The sequence below is a fragment of the Hyaena hyaena genome, unplaced genomic scaffold (genome assembly GCF_003009895.1).
Source record: "Hyaena hyaena isolate Hyena2069 unplaced genomic scaffold, ASM300989v1 scaffold_0, whole genome shotgun sequence".
Lineage (NCBI taxonomy): Eukaryota > Metazoa > Chordata > Mammalia > Carnivora > Hyaenidae > Hyaena > Hyaena hyaena.
In genome coordinates this window covers 10,463,757-10,479,708 of record NW_024080632.1, presented here as the reverse complement: position 1 = coordinate 10,479,708, position 15,952 = coordinate 10,463,757, and the positions used below count along the sequence as shown (strand labels likewise).

The 15,952-nt window shown below is 49.0% G+C and overlaps 1 protein-coding gene across 1 annotated transcript in view; it reads left to right on the top strand.

The window, feature by feature from the left end:
• Window positions 1–15,952, top strand: part of KSR2 (kinase suppressor of ras 2) — a 420,995-nt gene that overhangs the window by 332,436 nt on the left and 72,607 nt on the right. The window contains exons 8-9 of the mRNA XM_039236742.1: window positions 4,016–4,081; window positions 7,009–7,135. Coding sequence (XP_039092673.1) covers window positions 4,016–4,081; window positions 7,009–7,135 — 193 coding nt within the window. The remainder of the gene's footprint in view (window positions 1–4,015; window positions 4,082–7,008; window positions 7,136–15,952) is intronic.

The following is a 15,952-nucleotide window of genomic DNA, read 5'->3' as shown; positions in this document are numbered from 1 at the left end:
CACGCGGTTTCAAACAGCAAGGAGTGCAGAAACTTCATGGTCCCACTCTCGTTTGGCATCAGCGGATGCCACAACGCAGGGCTTCCCAGACGTCAGCCTGACCCATCCCAGCTGGGACAGCCTCCGGTGGCCTCCCTGGTGCTGCAGAAGCAAATACAGACGCCGACCAAGGTTGTGGGGGCCCCTGCCCGTGTCCTCCTCCCCTTCCTTGTGCCTTTATCGCTTTGCTGTTCTCTTCGGCCTCATCGGCCTTTAGCCTCTGACTCCAGAACCCACCAAGCTTGTTCCTGACCCCCCACACTTTTGCACCTGCTAGAAACCCCCCCTTCTCAGTCCTATACCCTCCATCCCTGAAGGAGTTTTCCTCCATCTCACCACACCCGCAGTTACCTGATATTTGCTTACGTGGTTTTTATCTGCCCCCCCCCCCCCACAAACATAGCAGCTTCATCTGCCCTGTACCCGGCGTGTCCCCAGGACCTGGGGCCCCGTAGGCCTCGTTAAGTGTTTGCAGAATGAATGAAGGGCTGGTTGCACATTCCCTGGAGCTTCGAACTAGGGTTTGGATGCGATAGCCATGGCCTCCGGCGGGGCTGGGACCTTCCCTTCGGGTCTGAGACTCCGGGCGTGTTAGAAAAGAAAAAGACAAATTTGCAGAAAGGTGAGATTTGTATTATCCTTGTGACGTCAGGCAGCTGTAGGGGGAAGAGCAAAGTGACATCTTAGGCTCGTCTCAACGGACGACATTTTGATTGTGCTGGATGCTCAATCCCATTTATTCATCCCACTCCCAAGATGTAAAGGAAGAAGAATGGAGGTTTCACAGGCATCTGTGTGGTGGTTAGAGCTGGGCTCGGGACTTCTGTCTCTTACTGGCTGTTTGACCTTCAGCAAGTAATCCAAATTTGCTGGGCCTCAGTTTTTCACTCTGTAAAATGGGGATAACAGTAGAACCTTTTTGTTCGAGGAGGGGAGGGGCAGAGAGAGAGGAAGAGAATCCCAACCAGGCTCTGCTCATGGAGCCTGATGCAGGGCTCTCTCCTGGGACCGTGAGATCAGGATTTGAGCCAAAATCAAGGTCAGATGCTTACCTGCCTGAGCCCTCCAGGTGCTCCTAGTTTCTACTTTTTAGGATTGATATGAGGATTAAATAAATTGTGTAAAGCCCCGGGGGGCATTACGTGGTTCATCACAAACACTGTGTAAGTGACAGCTCTTGTTCTCAGAGTCCTAGTGTCTTTGAACCTCATTTTTTCTTTTTTTTTTTTTAATATTTATTTTTTGCAAGCAGGGGAGGGACAGAGGGAGAGGCACAGAGGAGCTGAAGCAGGCTGTGTACTGACTGTCTGACAGCAGCAAGCCTAATGTGGGGCTCGAACCCATGAACCACAAGATCATGACCTGAGCTGAAGTCAGACACTCAACGGATGGAGCCACCCAGGGGCTCCCTGACAGCACTCTTAATGTTTTTCGACCATTTCAGACTTCTGGGGGCCAAGAGCTGCCACCTATTTTTGATGATTCCGAATTGTCCAAGCCACCTTGTCCTGAGATAATTCAGTCATTCACTCATGACTCTGTCATGATTTTGTCGTATGTATGTAGCAGCCTTCCTTTTATTTATTTACTATTTATGGCCTTTTTAAATTTCAATGCATTTATTTAAAGATGAAAATGTATCTTATTATGAGCAGAAAATCAGCATCACTTCTGTTAATATAAGGCGACCAGAAAAAAAAGATGTTCAGATGGAAAAATAAATTTAGTTTTTAATTTTTTAACGTTTATTTATTTTTGAGAGAGAGAGCACGAGCAGGGGAGAGGCAGGGAGAGAAGGAGACATAGGACCTAAAGCAGGCTCCAGGCTCTGAGCTTGCTGTCAGCACAGAGCCCAGTGCGGGGCTTGAACCCACACACTGAGAGATCATGACCTGAGCCAAAGTCGGGCGCTTAACCGACTGAGCCACCCAGGTGCCCCGGAAGAATAAATTCATTACATTTCCTGTGGATACTGTCGCCTGTCCAAATCTGGGACTGGGCTTAGCATGTGGTAGAGAGATGTAAAGACGTGTTAGCACCAGAGAGATCCCTGATGCAGTCAGAGCGAAGAATTGGAGATGGACTCATGTTCTTACGACATGATTTGGCATTGTTCCACGCTTTCCCCCTCCCTCCCTGCTTCATCGCTATACCCCTGGCGGCCTCAAGTCTAGCCTTTCCATATCAGAGAGGAATTCAGTGCCTGTTAGGGCCCAAAAGACGGAAGACAAAATAAAATTGGGGAAACATGCGTAGACGACGTTCCAGAACAATCAACTAGACCAGTGGTTCTTGTGCCCAAGCCCACTGCAGACTCAGGTGGAGGCCTTGAGCAAAACAGGTTACTGCATTTCAGCTCTGGAGTCTTGGGTCCATCAGTCTGGGGTGGGGGTCCCAGAAGTTGGCATTTCTGAGAAGTTCCCAGATGGTGCTGGTGTGACTGGTCTCGGAACCCCACTTTGAGAACCACTGAGCTAGATTAATCGGAGGAATCAAAGTTGAGTCTGTGACTGGGCGTTTACACCATTCTGTTAAAGAGAGTTATCAAATCCCTAGAGGGGAAGAGGGTCGCAGGCAAATCTACAGCTCCTGCCTCCGTGTATTTTAATATTAAACCTCTGAGGGCTCCTGGGGGGCTCAGTCGGTTAAGCATCCGACTTTGGCTAAGGTCATGATCTCACGGTTCGTGGGTTCGAGCCCCGCGTCAGGCTCTGTGCTGACAGCTCAGAGCCTGGAGCCTGTTTCAGATTCTATATCTCCCCCTCTCTCTGACCCTCCACTGATCACGTTCTCTCTCTCTCTCTCTCTGTCTCAGAAATAAATAAAACATGTTAAAATAAAAAAAATAAAAATAAAAAAAAACATGTTAAAATAAATAAATAAATAAATAAATAAATAAACCTCTGAGCAGGTGCCTTCTGGCAAAGATGTCAGCTGTTGGAAGTTAGGCTGGCATGCACAGAAATGGCAAGGGAACCCAAAAGGTTACCGGTAGAGTACCCATAGCATCTGCCACAGTGTATATGCTGCCTTTGACATAAAACTCTAAAAAGAAAAGACAAACCAGGTTGAAATTACTTGGGGTGTTTATTATCTATTATCCTCTTGAAGTCTAATAACTTCTTTGGGTGAGAACAAGGTGAGATTGTCTCAAAGTAGGGCATTTTGACTCTAAACTCTTCATACCTCTAAAACTGAATACTTGTCTCTAATTTCATCCTAAATGGAAGCCATGGTTAGCCTGTCTCCTGTTGCTTGAGGCTTTAAGAAAAATGAGAAGCCATCTTTGACACTGCTCACCTGAGTTTTCTGCCAGGAAAGCTCAGTTAATCTGTTTCTCCATCTGTAAAATGGGAATGATAATAATATTCATTGTGTAAGGTTGTTATAAAGACCAAATGACATAGTATATGTAATATGTTTAGTACAATGGCTGGCCAATGAATCTACAAGTAAACAGTGGAAGATGATTAGGATTGGATGATGACGACGATGATGATAAAGATTAAAAATACAGACTAAAAGTGGAAATATCTTTCAAAGCATAAAGTTGAAATGGACACTGCTGGTGAAAGAGTTGCTACCCACTCTGGACCACCCAGGGTTGACTTCTGAGAGCAGAATGGCAACAGATTCTCTTCACAGTTGATATCCTAGTTGCCAAGGAGATTCTTTAGCTGCCCTATCTCAGCTCACATTTTTGTATCCACAGCTTCCAGAGAGTTCTAAACCAAAAGAGCATCACATCCATCTATTCATCCATCCACCTACCCACGGCTCACCTATCCATCCACCCGTCCATCCATCCATCCATCCATCCATCCACCCACCCACCCATCAACCCATCCATCCATCCATCCATCCATCCATCCATCCATCCATCCATCCACCCATCCATCCATCCACGCACCCATCCATCCGTCCCACCCACTGACCCACCTATCTTCCCATCCTTCTCTCTCTTTCTGCCTCTCAGGTTAAAGTGCCACAACAAATGCACCAAAGAAGCCCCACCCTGCCATCTCCTGATCATCCACAGAGGAGGTAAGTATTTAACACTTGTTGCCCTGTGGGGTAGGGTGGAGTGGGGGCTCCTGCAGGCCCCCTGAGATAGCTGTGCCATCCAGGCCGTTTCTGGGTACCTCTTAATCCCCTGATACTTGCCTAATTTCCTCCCTCGACACTCTTCTCCCTGACATCTGTCCCCTCCTTCCATCTCCTGTGCATCTTCCTATTCCTTCCCCCGCTGCTGGTCTCTCTGATACTTTAGCCCCCAGATTCACCTCCCCCTTACTGTGTCTTTTTCTGTCATTCTTGTCTGCTCTCCTAATTTCCATTCTCCTCCCCCCCGCCCCCCGTCTCGTTGCTTTTCCTTCCCACTTAAAAAGAGTGCTGGCTGAGTTTTTCCATTACGTGCTCTTCAGACACAATCATTTGGCCCTGCAGAGGTGGGTGTGGGGAGGGGTCGGGCATGGGTCTGTTGGTGTTGGGCCATCTGTGTTCTGTCCCCTGGGGCTCTGCGTGTGTCCTTGCCAACGTGTCCAAGCACTCAGATACCGGCTGCCCTTGGGAGAGCCCCTGCCAGCCTTTTACGTTGCACAAAAAGCAAGACCAATTTAGTGCGAAGGAAAGACTAGAAGGAATGGCTTTCCCCTCCCTGCCAGGGACTCAGTAGGAAGCACCTCCTTGGGTAACCTTGTAGCCCAGCTTTCAAAATACTTCCCCTGATTCTTGTCTCATGGGGGAGTTTCTCTGGCTTCTGTTGTCTACATTACAATCCATTCACCAGGGGACTCTGTGGGCCTGTGCCGTCCAATACAGTAGCTGCTAAGCCACACCTGGCTATTTAGATTTAGGTATATTTAAATGAAATAAAAATAAAAATTCCATTACTCTGTCACACCAGCCACGTTTCAGGGGCCCCGTAGCCATAGGCCGCCACCATATTGGATAGTGCAGATAACGAACACTTTCACCATCAAAGAAAGTTCTGTTGGATGTCACTGGTCCTGACCTTTGCCATTCAAAGTACAGTCCATGGATTAGCAGCATCCCAATCACCTGGAGCTTGTTAGGGCTGCAGCTTCTGGCCCCACGTGAGGCCTTCTGAATCAGAATCTGCATTTTTAACCGAATCTGCAGGCAGTTCCTCTGCCCCTTAAGGTTAAGAAGCAGGGATCTAGGGTAGAAGTTGCAAACTCAGGTGCCTGCCAGGGCCAAGCCAGGGTCCTAAATAAGAGAAGGTGGCCAGGTGGGGCCATGAGGGAGCCCAGGAACCGTCTAGAGAGGACAGCCGCGCCAGCAACGTTGGAAACAACATGGACCTAAATTTTTCTCATGTTTCCAAGAAGAGCCCAAAGAGTTGTATTATTTTCAGCTGTTAGCAACTTATTAAAGTTTTAAAATTCTCGTTGGCCAATTTCCCTGCCCTCCCACCCTCCCATCTATAGGTTGGAGAGAGCCTTGGAGCCAGTGTTGAGGTACCCAACCTGATGTGAGATGGAGCCCCTCCTCATCCCTGCTCTGCTCCTCCCAGCTCCTCTGGCCTTGGTCAGCGCAGTCTCCAGGGAGTCTTCCCTGCCTTAGAATGAACCCAAGGGAAACTTCAAGAAGGAAGCATATTGCTGCTGAAAGTCTTGGGATGCATCCCAAAGCCAATGGGCCGTTGGTTTTCCATGATCTTTGCATTGCTTACCTCCACGAGGGGAGGACATTGCAAGTGAAGGAAACATCTTCAGCCCTCGTGCCCCTCCCCACCCACACCCTTCATTACAAACCATCTGTCCCTTGCACAACTGTATCTCCTCAGTGAGGCTATTTTTAAACCTGGATTCTCACAGCTTCTGAGCCCTTGTCTTGTTTGGGTTGGCTTCACTGCAGAAACCACCTCCTACCAAATTCCTCTCCACAGCGGACTTTGCTGGAGCCCAACTCCCATTCGGAGACCAGAACCAGCTGGCTACAGGGCGCCCCGCTTCCCGAGGCTAACACCCAAAGGAGGGCTGCCTACCTGCCACCTTCATGGCCTCTTGGCTCAAAGGCAGCAGGTGCCTGTACATGCAAAGCCGGTGGAACTTTCTGGAAGCCCTCCAGCTTCTTGTTTCCCCCCCATCCCCCACCGTGGTTGGAAGGAAGTTTAAAATATAGTTGGTTTCCATGGAGATGGCAGCTCAGGCTAAGCAGAGAAATTAAATCCCTGGGTCACTCCAAAGCTTTAACTTTTCCGCCAGCACCCCTACATCCCCCTCAATACAAAACCGTGAACAAATAACACTGCCAGGCATCAAATCTGAATTTGAGCTTCTCAATTTGCCCCTCCCTGTGGTCCCTGTAATAATAGCAGAGGGGTAACAGGAAGAGAAGCTCGGATAACGTGGTTCAGATTTATTTAGCATCAGCTGTGTGCCCAGTTTTTTGTGCGGCTTCAGGGACGATGTTGAGGGAGGTCTGGAAATACTAAGCCTTCCTCTCAGGGGTCCCTGTGGCGTCATTTACGACAAACGTGTTTTGACACGCAGCAGGCTGCCCAGGCCCGAGAAATCCTACAAGTAATGAAAGAGGATCCCAACACAAAGGTTAGACCGAGGCAGGGACAGGTGGTCATTTGGAGCTTGTCCATTGGCTGTAGATCTTAAGGAATTGGGAACCTCTCATATTTCAAAGGAGGGTTAATTCTGAAACGATGCTGGTGTGAAACAATTATGGAATCGAAAACGAACGGATGGCTTTGGCTTTGTTATTAAAATGTATGGTCATCACGTCATTTATTGACAATATAAATAGTTTAGAAAGCACAGAGGACACCTGATCTCACCGCCATGACACACGACAACTATCACTTTTAGAGAATTCCCTTCCCATGCTGGGGGCGGGCTTCCGAGATGGGGGGATCTGAGCTATGCTTTCCGGGTAGAATGGTATAAAGACGAAGCGGTACTTAAACTCCCAAATTGCTGTTTTTACCCCTACGGACCCAGCAAGGTTAGTCCGCACAGAGTCCGTCCCGTGTGACATCAACAACCCTCTACGAAAGCCACCCCGGTATTCGGACCTGCACATCAGCCAGACACTCCCCAAAACTAACAAAATCAGCAAGGTAAGGGTGGGGTGCTGCTGGGTCCGGGCAGGCTGGGGCTGCCGCTGCCTGGGAGGGGCTGGGGAAGAGGGGGAGCTCGAGCAGATTGCTCTGGAAACCTTCACCTCCCAGCCCCACCTGAGCTCTCCTCGTTCCATGTGGTTTGTGTAAGTAAAGCCTGAGGGGCGTCCAGCCATCCGCGGAGGGGGAGTGTGCCAGAAACCTGTCCAGTTTAGACAGAGGGCACAGAAATGAGAATGAATGTGTCAGGGAGGGGGAAGGAGGGATAGAGGGAGAGTCCAAGCAGGGAGTGGTCCAGACCCAGCTCTCTTTGCTCTGTGAGATGTTTCACCACCTGCCAGGATTAGCCTTGCAGATGGCCCTGGGCTGAGCCATCTGTTGAATCAGACCACCGAGGGGTGGAGGACTGTTTTTGAGCCCCTGCTAGAGACTAGATGGATGGATGTGGGGCAGGGCCCCAAGCTCCGAGCCTCAGCCGGTTTGGTTGGCTTCTGGCTGGTCCTCAGAATAGGTCAGCCTCCCTATGCACCTTTTCTGTCCACCATGGCGTGGAAATTTCCAGCGTGGTTTCCATGTGTTTGGTGTGCTGGCTGAACTGCACCAGAACTTTCCCAGGGACACCTGCAGCCTTACGGTAGGAGGCAAAGCTTGCACCCGCCAGCAGGTGATTCCCCGAGCTCTCAACCCAAGCATGTGGGAAGTCACCACCTGTGTTCGGGACCCAGACGAGTGTCACGATGGCTGAGTGACCTCTTGCTGGCGAGGCTCTGTCTATTCTCTGCACAAGGCTGCCGAGTGATTCCTAATGAGTGCAGTTTGAATCCCACCCCCCTCTGCTTAGAAACCATCCAGTGGCTTTCTGCTGCATGGAGAAAACAAACCAAGCTCCTTGCTGCGCCTCAAGGCCACGCAGAATCTGATGCCTCGCTCCATCTCGGACCTCCCTTTGTATGCCTCCCTGCCAGAGCCCGTATGTTCTTCCTCACGAGCGCGGTCACCTACTGTTTTTACTACTAGCTCTCAGCCATTCCCCATCTGGCATCATCGAAGCAGTTGAGAGCTTGGCCTCTGAAAGCAGGCAAACCTTGCCGTCAGCCGTGGCTTCCCCCACTTCCTAGCAGTGAGCCTCGGGGCGGGCCACCAATCTCTCTTAGGCTCAGTTTTCCTGTACAGGAAATGGGTATGTTCCAGTTGTCTACCGCCGCACAGCATAGCCACTCAAACTTTGTGGTGTGCGATGGCCTTTTAATGATGCTCGTGGAATCTGTGGGACTCGGCTGGGAAAACTCACAGGGGGCTGGGGGCTGGAGTCTTCTAGAGCAGAGATTGGCAGACGAGGGCTTACAGGCCCCACCAGCCCAGCACCTGCGCCCGTTTTCGTGGCACGAGCCCCACCCATATTGTCCGTGGCTGCTTTCACACTACCATTGGGAATTGAGCGGTTCCGATATTTACTGTTTGGCCATGTTCAGAAAAAGTTTGGCAGCGGCTGAGCTAGAGCCTTCATCAGTCACCTGTCTGGTGTCTGGACCGTGGTGCATCAGAGGCTGAGTTCAGTGGAGACTCGGCGGAAGCGTCTGCATGAGGACTTGCCTTGTGGTTTGGGCTTCCTCACAACATGGCGGCTCCAGAGCAGTCGGGTGTCTTACACAGCATCCCGGGGCCCAAAGAGCAACTGTTTGAGCAACGAGGAGGAAGTTGCCTGGGCTTTGGTGACTTAGCGCTCTCTTGGTGCGTTGTCTTGGTTTGTCACTAGCCAAGGGCTGGTAGTGTCAGTTCGGCCTTATCAAACTGATAGGGGCCGCCATGCCCCTGCTCGGATTTAGGGGGAGAGAGGCATAGAAACCACCTGCCACTGGGAGGAGTCCAAGGACTTTGAGGCCCTGTTTTAAAATGTCCACGGTGATTGGGGCACCTGGGCGGGTCAGTCCGTTGAGCATTCGACTTCGGCTTCAGTCATGATATCACGGTTCGTGGGTTCGAGCCCCGCATCGGGCTCTGTGCTGACAGTTAGCTCAGAGCCTGGATCCTGCTTCAGATTCTGTGTCTCCCTCTCTCTCTACCCTCCCCTGCTCATGCACCATCTCCCTCTGTCTCTCAGAAATAAATAAATATTAAAACAGTTTATTTTAAATGTCTGCAGTGGCAATAACAATAGCACCAGCCTCACAGAGTTGTCTTGGGGGTGAAATGAGGCAGTCCACATATAAGCATTTAGTATGGTTCATGGTGCATGGTGGGCGTCCAGGAAATTCTAGAGACTGTTACCAGCTTAAATCTCAGGCTTCCAATCCAGATCTTAGGCGGGGTCAACTTTTTCTTTGTTATCGGCAAAAGATGCATATAGATGTCTAAAAGAAGAAATGGTTTGGTTCCTACGAAGTCACTGAGCAAGTTTAGAGAACCCGGTCCTTTCCTTCATGACACCTTTGGGGGCGGGTTGCTCAGAGCATCTCCAGACCTTCCTCTCTGGCGTTGCAGGCACACCGAGCCTCTCGATCAGGTGGGACAGAAACATGGGTCAGATAGATCAGTGACTGTGACATCGTTCTGCTTGTCTGCCAGCAGGAGAATTTGATAAGAGAAATAAATTAACCTCTATTTAGAAAGCAGCTTTGACTTGAAGGTGGATGGGATCTGTCACAGGGCCGGGTTATTTTTTCCTCTCTTTCTCTTCTCACTGGCTTCACACAGATTCTTTCTGTCAGGCAATGATGTGGTTAGTGCAATAGATTTCTGAGCCAATTTGCTCTGAAGACTTCCTTTTCATTGCTCTATCTCCTCTCCTGTCTGGCTCAGTCAATCCAAGTTCACAAGAGCCCAGCTTTTTCTCCGACCTAACGGTTAGAGTGCGCATTTTGGAGTCAGAGGGCCCGGGCTTTGAACTTTGTTCCTTCACTGACTCTGGTCATAGCAAGCTCTCTCTGCCTTGGTTCTCACCCCTCCTCTCCCATTAAAGGGGCAGCACCATAGCAGATGTGATTGGGATCATGGAAAGGATTAGATGCAATGATATGTGTCAAGGATATAGTCTGACACTGGATGGTCAAGGCATGGAATGACTTGATGGGGGAAGAGGAACAGAAGGAGGAAGGGGAGGAGGAAAGAAGAAGAGGAAGGAGAGGAGGGAGGAGACAGAGGAAGAGAAGGAGAAATAGCAGCATCTGCCAGCTCCTTGGGGACCAGGCTATACCACCTGTGCCTCTAGGTCAAGGCATCAAAACCCCACCTGCAGTGGTGTCCAAGGCTGAAGGTCTGCCTGCGGCAGTGACGCTGGTTGAAGTGGCCACATGCTGGCTTGCCCTTTCCAGCTGGTCTTGTACTCGGGCCAGCTCCGTGGCCCCGCAGCAGGACCATGGGTCATTGTCCTGTTCTTCCATCGTGACTGTGACTCAGCTACTCTCTGCGGATCTGCTCTGGTCTCTTACTGTTGACTGGCCTCCCCGTCTTCTACCTTCCCCTCTTTTTTGTGTCATTGCTTCTGCCACCATCTAGTTCCTACTTCTCATAACCTTGGCTTTTTTGTTTTCTGACCTGTCGTGGCTCTTCTGTTCTTTTTGAACCTCATCTCGTCTCTGCCTGTGCACCTAATGCTGTTCAGAATTCTTCCTGTTGGCCAGCTCATGTTTTCATTCTGTGTCATAGTCATGGGCCGGCTGCCATCTTGTTCTGACCTGTGGTCCTGTGTTGGGGGTGGGCTATGGAGGTCACAAGACAAGTGTGGCTGTTTAGGGCTGTCTGTTCAGTGCAGTCTATTGGGTTGGAGTGTAGGGGCATTTTCCTTAGGAAAAGTCCATAAGAGACGCAGTTACTGTCACCGTCATGTCCAGATCAGTGCTCAGCTGGGTGGAATGGAATGGGAACATGGGAGATGAGCGGGCTTCTGCTTGACTCCCAGAGTCAGATGTGAGTTTCTTGTTACCTGAGGCAACCTTGTGTTTCTACTGCTGGGCTGCTGGGTGAGGACCCAGGCCACCAACTCTCTCTCTCTGTGACTCCAGCAAGTTACTCCCCCCTCCAAGTCTCAATGTCTCTGTCTACAGAATAAGGATTTGGCCTGGGAGGTCTCTGAAAGATGTTTCTGTATCTTAGCTGTGCTCCAAAAGAGAAATTATGCCACTAGCCCTTCCCGGAATAAGTTTGAGTTTTCCTTTGATGGAATGCAACCTTCAGTTGCTGGTCCCATTGGGCCATAGACCTGGGTCTGACTCGAAGAAAGAATTTCCCTTCCTGTTGTAGCAATTTGGCCAAGGAATGTGGGTGCCACATGCAGGTGTCTGTTGAGATGATTCTGTTTATTCACATCAGCCCTGAGCTACAGAGATGAGAAAGACCTAATTCCTTCCCTCAAAGAGGTAGAGATGATTCCTTGCTCCATAAATGCAATTCCTCCTTCTAGTCCTCCTCCTCTTCCATGAATTCACTCTCATATAACACTTATTACTACCTCTTATGTTTTTGTTTCTGCACTAGTTTCTGCAGAGTCCAAGATGAATAAGACACCATCTAGTAGGAAGAGATGGATCTTTTCCTCTCTCTCTTCTTCTCTCCATCTCCCCAAGCCTCTCTCCCTTCATTTCTTTCTTGTTTTCCTTCAGCTAGCACACATCTGTTGAAGGGCCACACTGTGGCTGGCACATTTCTAAGTGCTGGGAACAGGGAGCTCCCAGCCTAGAGGGCAAAACAGAGAAGTAGGCTGAGAAGTGACCGGGTAGAAGGAACAGCTGAAGCTGAGGGAGAGGGCAGAGCCAGCACCGGGAGCGAATGATGTGTTCCACCTGGTGAACCGGGGTCAAGGGAACTTCTTGGAGGAGGGGAGATGTGAGATGTGTCTTCTAGGCAGACTAGGGCTGGACGGGTATAAGTCAAAATAAGAGCGTGTCCCAAGCTTGAAGATGTGAAGTGGGCTGGATGGTGTTGGGGCCTGTGAGCCCCCTCGTCCGGCCATAATGCAGCACCCCTACCTGATGAGACAGGTAGGGTCAGTGGAGCCCAGTGCAAAGTCAGGACTTTTACCACCACCCATCATTAGTGAGGCCACCCTCTTGTGCTTGGTGTCAGTGAAGGCTACATGGGAGTGGTAATAGTACTTCTTAGTAGATGTAGTACTTCTTGCAAAAGGAATGTATCAGTGGATGCCTGTGAAAGAGCTAGAATTCTCACCCTGCCCCCCCAGCAGCAGTTAGGAGCCCCTCCTGCCCTCAGGGTTGACGGAGGCAGAGGGCCTAGGCATCTGCCCCTACCTGGCAGTAACAAGACAGTGCCCGTCCTCTTCCCTGCTAGGGCAGTGTCACAGAAAGCCAGCTAAAGCTGAGGGTTTAAATAAGACCCACAGCCTCGCAACCTCATACCCAGATGTCCAGGCTTCAGTGAAAAATCACTTGTCACACCAAGAGCCAGAAAGATCTCAAACTGAATGAAAAAAGACATCCCATAGATGCCAGCACTGAGACGAGTGAGATTTTTAGAATTATCTGACAAAGATTGTTAGAGTAGTCGTAAACCTATTTCAGTAAGCAATTACAAACAATCTTGAAACAAATGAAAAAAAAAAGGGAAATCACTGCAAAGAAATAGAAAGTCTCAGAAAATGAACAGAAGATATAAAGAGGAACCATATGAAAATTTTAGAACATATAACTAGGAAATGCAGTGATTAAAATTAAAAACCCAGCGGAGAGACTCGGTGACAGAATGGAGGGGCAGAGGAAAGAATATATGAGCTTGAAGATACGACTGTAGAAATTACACAGTCTGGATAACAGAAAGAAAATTGACTAAAAAAAAATGAGTAGGACCTCAGGGACCCTTGGGACAGTAATAAAAGGTGCAGCAGTGATGTCACCACAGTGCTGAAGGAGGGCAGGGCTGAAAAAATTCTCCAAGAAATAATGGGCAAAAACTTCCTAAAATGGGCAAAAGTCCCTGTTTTTCTGATTCGGAAGCTAATATACATACCATATTCATGGATTAGAAGACGCAACGTAGTTAAGATGTCAGTTCTCCTCAAAATTGATACCCAATTCCTAGCAAAATCCCAGCAAGATTTTTTTTTTGTAGACGAAGACAAGATTATTCTGAAAGTTATATGAAAAGGCAAAGGAACTTGAATGGTTAAAAACAATTTTGAAAAAGAATAACAGGGGAGGAATCAGTCTGCCCAATTTCAAAGCTTATTACATAGTTCATAGTAATCAGAACCGAAGAGGATATACAGATGGCAAGTAAACACATGAAAAGATGTTCAATATCATTAGCTATTAGGAAAATGCAAATTAAAACTACACTGAAATGTCACTATCCTCCTATCAGAGTGGCTAAAATAAAAAATAGTGACAATACCAAACACTGGCTAGGATGCAGAGAAAAGCAGTCACTCCTACATTGTTGGTATGAAATGGTGTACCCACTCCAGAGAACAGTTTTCACATCTCCTTTAAAAACTAAACGTGACAGGGGCGCCTGGGGGGCTCAGTCGGTTAAGTGTCCAATTTCCGCTCAGGTCATGATCTTGCAGTTCATGGAGCCCCGCGTCAGGCTCTGTGCTGACAGCTCGGAGCCTGGAGCCTGCTTCGGATTCTGCATCTCCTTCTCTCTGCCTCTCCCCTTCTCTCTCTCTCTCTCTCTCTCTCTCTCAGAAATACACAAAGATTAAAATATTTAAGGAAATAAAAAACTAAACATGGCAGTTACCATGCTGTCAAGAAATTGCACTCCTGGGCATTTATCCCAGAGAAATAAATACTTTTGTTCATACAAAACCTTACACGAATGTTTAGAGCAGCTTTATCCACAGTTGCCACAGAGGGGAGACAACTCAGTTGTCCTTCAGTGGGCGAATGGTCACCCTGTGGTACATCTGTGTCATGGAATACTACTCAGCAATCAGAAGGAACAAATGATTGATGTATGCAACAAGTTGGATGAATCTGCAGATAATTTTTCTGAGTGGAAAACAAATAGCCAATCCAGAAAGGTTACATACTGTTTCATGCCGTGCATTCTTGAAATGACAAAACTATAGAAATGGAGAACAGGTTAGTGGTGCCACAGGTTGAAGAGGGGAGGGGGACATGTGAGGAGAGAGAGAAGGAAGTGGGGTGGCTGTAAAAGCACAACACGAGGGATCTCTGTGGTGGCAGGAATGTCCTGTGTCTGGCCTGTGTCAGCTCACTGTCTGCGTCGTGATATTGTGCTATAATTTTGCAAGATGCAGTCATCAGAGAAAGCTGGGTAACCATGGGTGAGATCTCTGTTACTTCTTCTTCTTTTTAATTATCTTAATGTTTATTTTTGAGAGAGAGAAACAGAGCGCATATGGGGGAAGGCCAGAGACGGGGAGACACAGAATCCAAAGCAGGTTCCAGGCTCTGAGCTGTCAGCACAGAGCCCGATGTGGGGCTTGACTCACCAACCTCAAGATCGTGACCTAAGGTGAAGTCAGACAGACGCTCAACCGACTGAGCCACCCAGGTGCCCCAGATCTCCGTTGCTTCTTAAAACTGCCTATGGGAGCACCTGGGTGGCTCAGTCAAGCATCTGACTCTTTGTCTTGGCTCAGGTCATGATCTCATGGTTCATCAGATCGAGCCCCACGTTGGGCTCTGTGCTGACAGCACAGAGCCTGCTTGGGATTCTCTCTCCCTATCTCTGCCCCTCCTCCCCCAATAAATAAATAATTTTTTTAAAAAATGCATGTGAATCTACAGTTATCCCAAATAAAAATCTTAATTGCAAATTACATCATCAACATAATCGCTACCATTTGTTGACAGCAGTGTGCCATGGCCCAATGGTAGGGGTGTAGGTACATTCATAACCTCATCGAAACTTCCCAGCAGACCCAGTGGGTGGATATTCTGAGCCCATGTGAGGGACAAGGAGAGACTGACACTCCCGGAAGTAAAGTCACTTACTCGGAGGCAGTGGGAGCGAGTGGGCTCTGAGAGGGTGACGTACACAGCACAGGCACCCACCGGGCATCCAGATGGAAAATGTCCATTTCCCGTCGGCCCCCACTTTGCCCCTCCCCCCCCCATGCTGGTTGGTGTTTGTTACGCTGACTCTGCAGTTTGGCAGGTGCACATACCTGCTGTAAAATATCGGGTCCTACAAAACCATCCTCAGGCACCCGGAACCAGCCCGGGTCATGCAAGGACCAAGTGACCGCTGTCATGTGAGCAGACAGATTAAGGAGCCAGCTGTGCTGGGATTAAGAGTCAGGAATCCCTTTTATAGGATGTTGAGGTTTGCTGGTATTATTCCCATTTTCCAGGGGGCAAAACTGAGGAATGGAGAGGTAAAGCGTTTTGTCCAGAAGGTATGGGGAAGAGGTGCCTAGGGGATTTGAATCTGGGTTTGCCTGACTCGGGCTCCTGCTGGTTTTAGTTTCCTGGGGCTGCCTTAGCAATCGGCCACAACCCGGGTAGCTTAAACAACAGACTTTTTTTCCTCGCGGTCCTGGAGGCCAGAAGTCCGAAATCAAGGTGTTAGTGTGGGATTGGTCCTTTTGGATGCTCTGAGAGAGAATCTATCCCATGCCTCTTTCCTAACCTCTCTGTTCTGGCAATCCTAAGCGCCCCTTGGCTTATAGATGCACAGTCCAGTCTCTGTCTACGTCTTCATGTGGTCTTTTCCTCTGTGTGTGTGCGTTTCATTTTCCCTTTCTTTTTTTAAAATTTTTATTTATTTATTTTTTGAGAAAGAGACAGCACGAGTTGGGGAGGGACAGAGAGAGAGAGGGAGAGAGGCAGAGAAGCCCAAGCAGTCTCCGCACTGTCAGTGTGGAGCCCCACTCGGGGCTCAAACCCACGAAAC